This window comes from Cucurbita maxima, unplaced genomic scaffold, assembly GCF_002738345.1.
Source record: "Cucurbita maxima cultivar Rimu unplaced genomic scaffold, Cmax_1.0 Cma_Scf00069, whole genome shotgun sequence".
Classification (NCBI taxonomy): Eukaryota; Viridiplantae; Streptophyta; class Magnoliopsida; order Cucurbitales; family Cucurbitaceae; genus Cucurbita; species Cucurbita maxima.
This window is the reverse complement of record NW_019272085.1, coordinates 245,336-246,534: the sequence shown is the minus strand read 5'-3', so window position 1 is coordinate 246,534 and position 1,199 is coordinate 245,336. Positions and strand designations below refer to the sequence as shown.

The window sequence follows — 1,199 nt, the reverse complement described above, 5'->3', positions numbered from 1 at the left end:
TTTTTTTTTTTTTTTTTTTTTTTTTTTTTTTTTTTTTTTTTTTTTTTTTTTTTTTTTTTTGCTTTTCCCTTCATGGTTGTCCCAGGTTGAAGTATTGACCATGGAAAAGAAAGAACCATCCTTTAGGCACCGATCCAATCCTAGTAAAATCCCAGAAACTCTTACTTCAATTCATGGATTTTTTACAGCTTTGCATGGAAACTTAGTGATGCTCCCTCTCATGTTCAGTTGACCCGACTGCTAGACAAAATCTAGCATCTGCTATTGGACACGGTTCTGGAAGAAAATCCATCTCAGAGTTCGCACTTATTGATCCAAGTCCTGTTCCTGGAAATATTTCACTGCGCAAGCAATTTCATAATGATGAAGCCTTTGACAAAACTACTAAGATAACCAAGACTCCAGAAGATGATTCCTCTACTTCTCAGGTAACTCTAGTTGGTTGTATTGGAGATAGTATATGATGTGGGTTTGACAATTGTGAATCATTGCATTTATTTTATTTAGTAAGTTTAACGTATATCAGACGCGGTTCGTTTGGTGCAGGCAACAGAAAACAAGATAACTCAATCTGGAAGTGAATTCCACGGGGAGACACTACCTTCTGTATACGAATATGACAGTTCAAATCCCTTCAAGGAGGGAGTTGGATATCATCCCATGGATAGCACTGATCTATTCAGCGACAACAGTGGCAAAGTAGTAACATCATCCACTTTTTCGAGCATATATCAGTTCTATGAAGCGAAAATGGCGGCATTGATAAGAAAGAACGGAGTTCTCGAAGGGCAAGTAGCAGCAGCCATGGCAAGTCGAGAAGCTGTGGAGAAGAATTTATCCTCTGTTCTAAAGATCAGGCAGGAGATGGAGAAAAGAATAGCTGATATGATAAAGGAGATGGAAATGCTGAGAGATAAGCTAGCAGGAGTAGAAATAGCAAAAGAAGAGGCCGACAGCCTGTCAAACATCGTCCACTCTGACAATGTCCGCCTTGAACATGATGTTGCTTTCCTCAAAGCAGTTTTGGATGACACCCAGAAGGTATTTTACTTGTCTCATGGCATGGTCGTGTTTGTCGAATTTATGTACCATGATACTTAAGTGTCGAATTTATGTCTCATGGCATGGTCGTGTTCCTCAAAGCAGTTTTTTTTTTTTTTTTTTTTTTTTTTTTTTTTTTTTTTTTTTTTTTTTTTTTT

At 37.5% G+C, this 1,199-nt stretch overlaps 1 protein-coding gene across 1 annotated transcript in view; it reads left to right on the top strand.

The window, feature by feature from the left end:
- LOC111472293 (acyl-CoA-binding domain-containing protein 6-like) overlaps positions 1-1,199 on the top strand; it is a 6,127-nt gene that overhangs the window by 4,012 nt on the left and 916 nt on the right. The window contains exons 13-15 of the mRNA XM_023117948.1: positions 86-143; positions 229-428; positions 547-1,041. Of these exons, the coding sequence (XP_022973716.1) occupies positions 86-143; positions 229-428; positions 547-1,041 (753 nt within the window). The remainder of the gene's footprint in view (positions 1-85; positions 144-228; positions 429-546; positions 1,042-1,199) is intronic.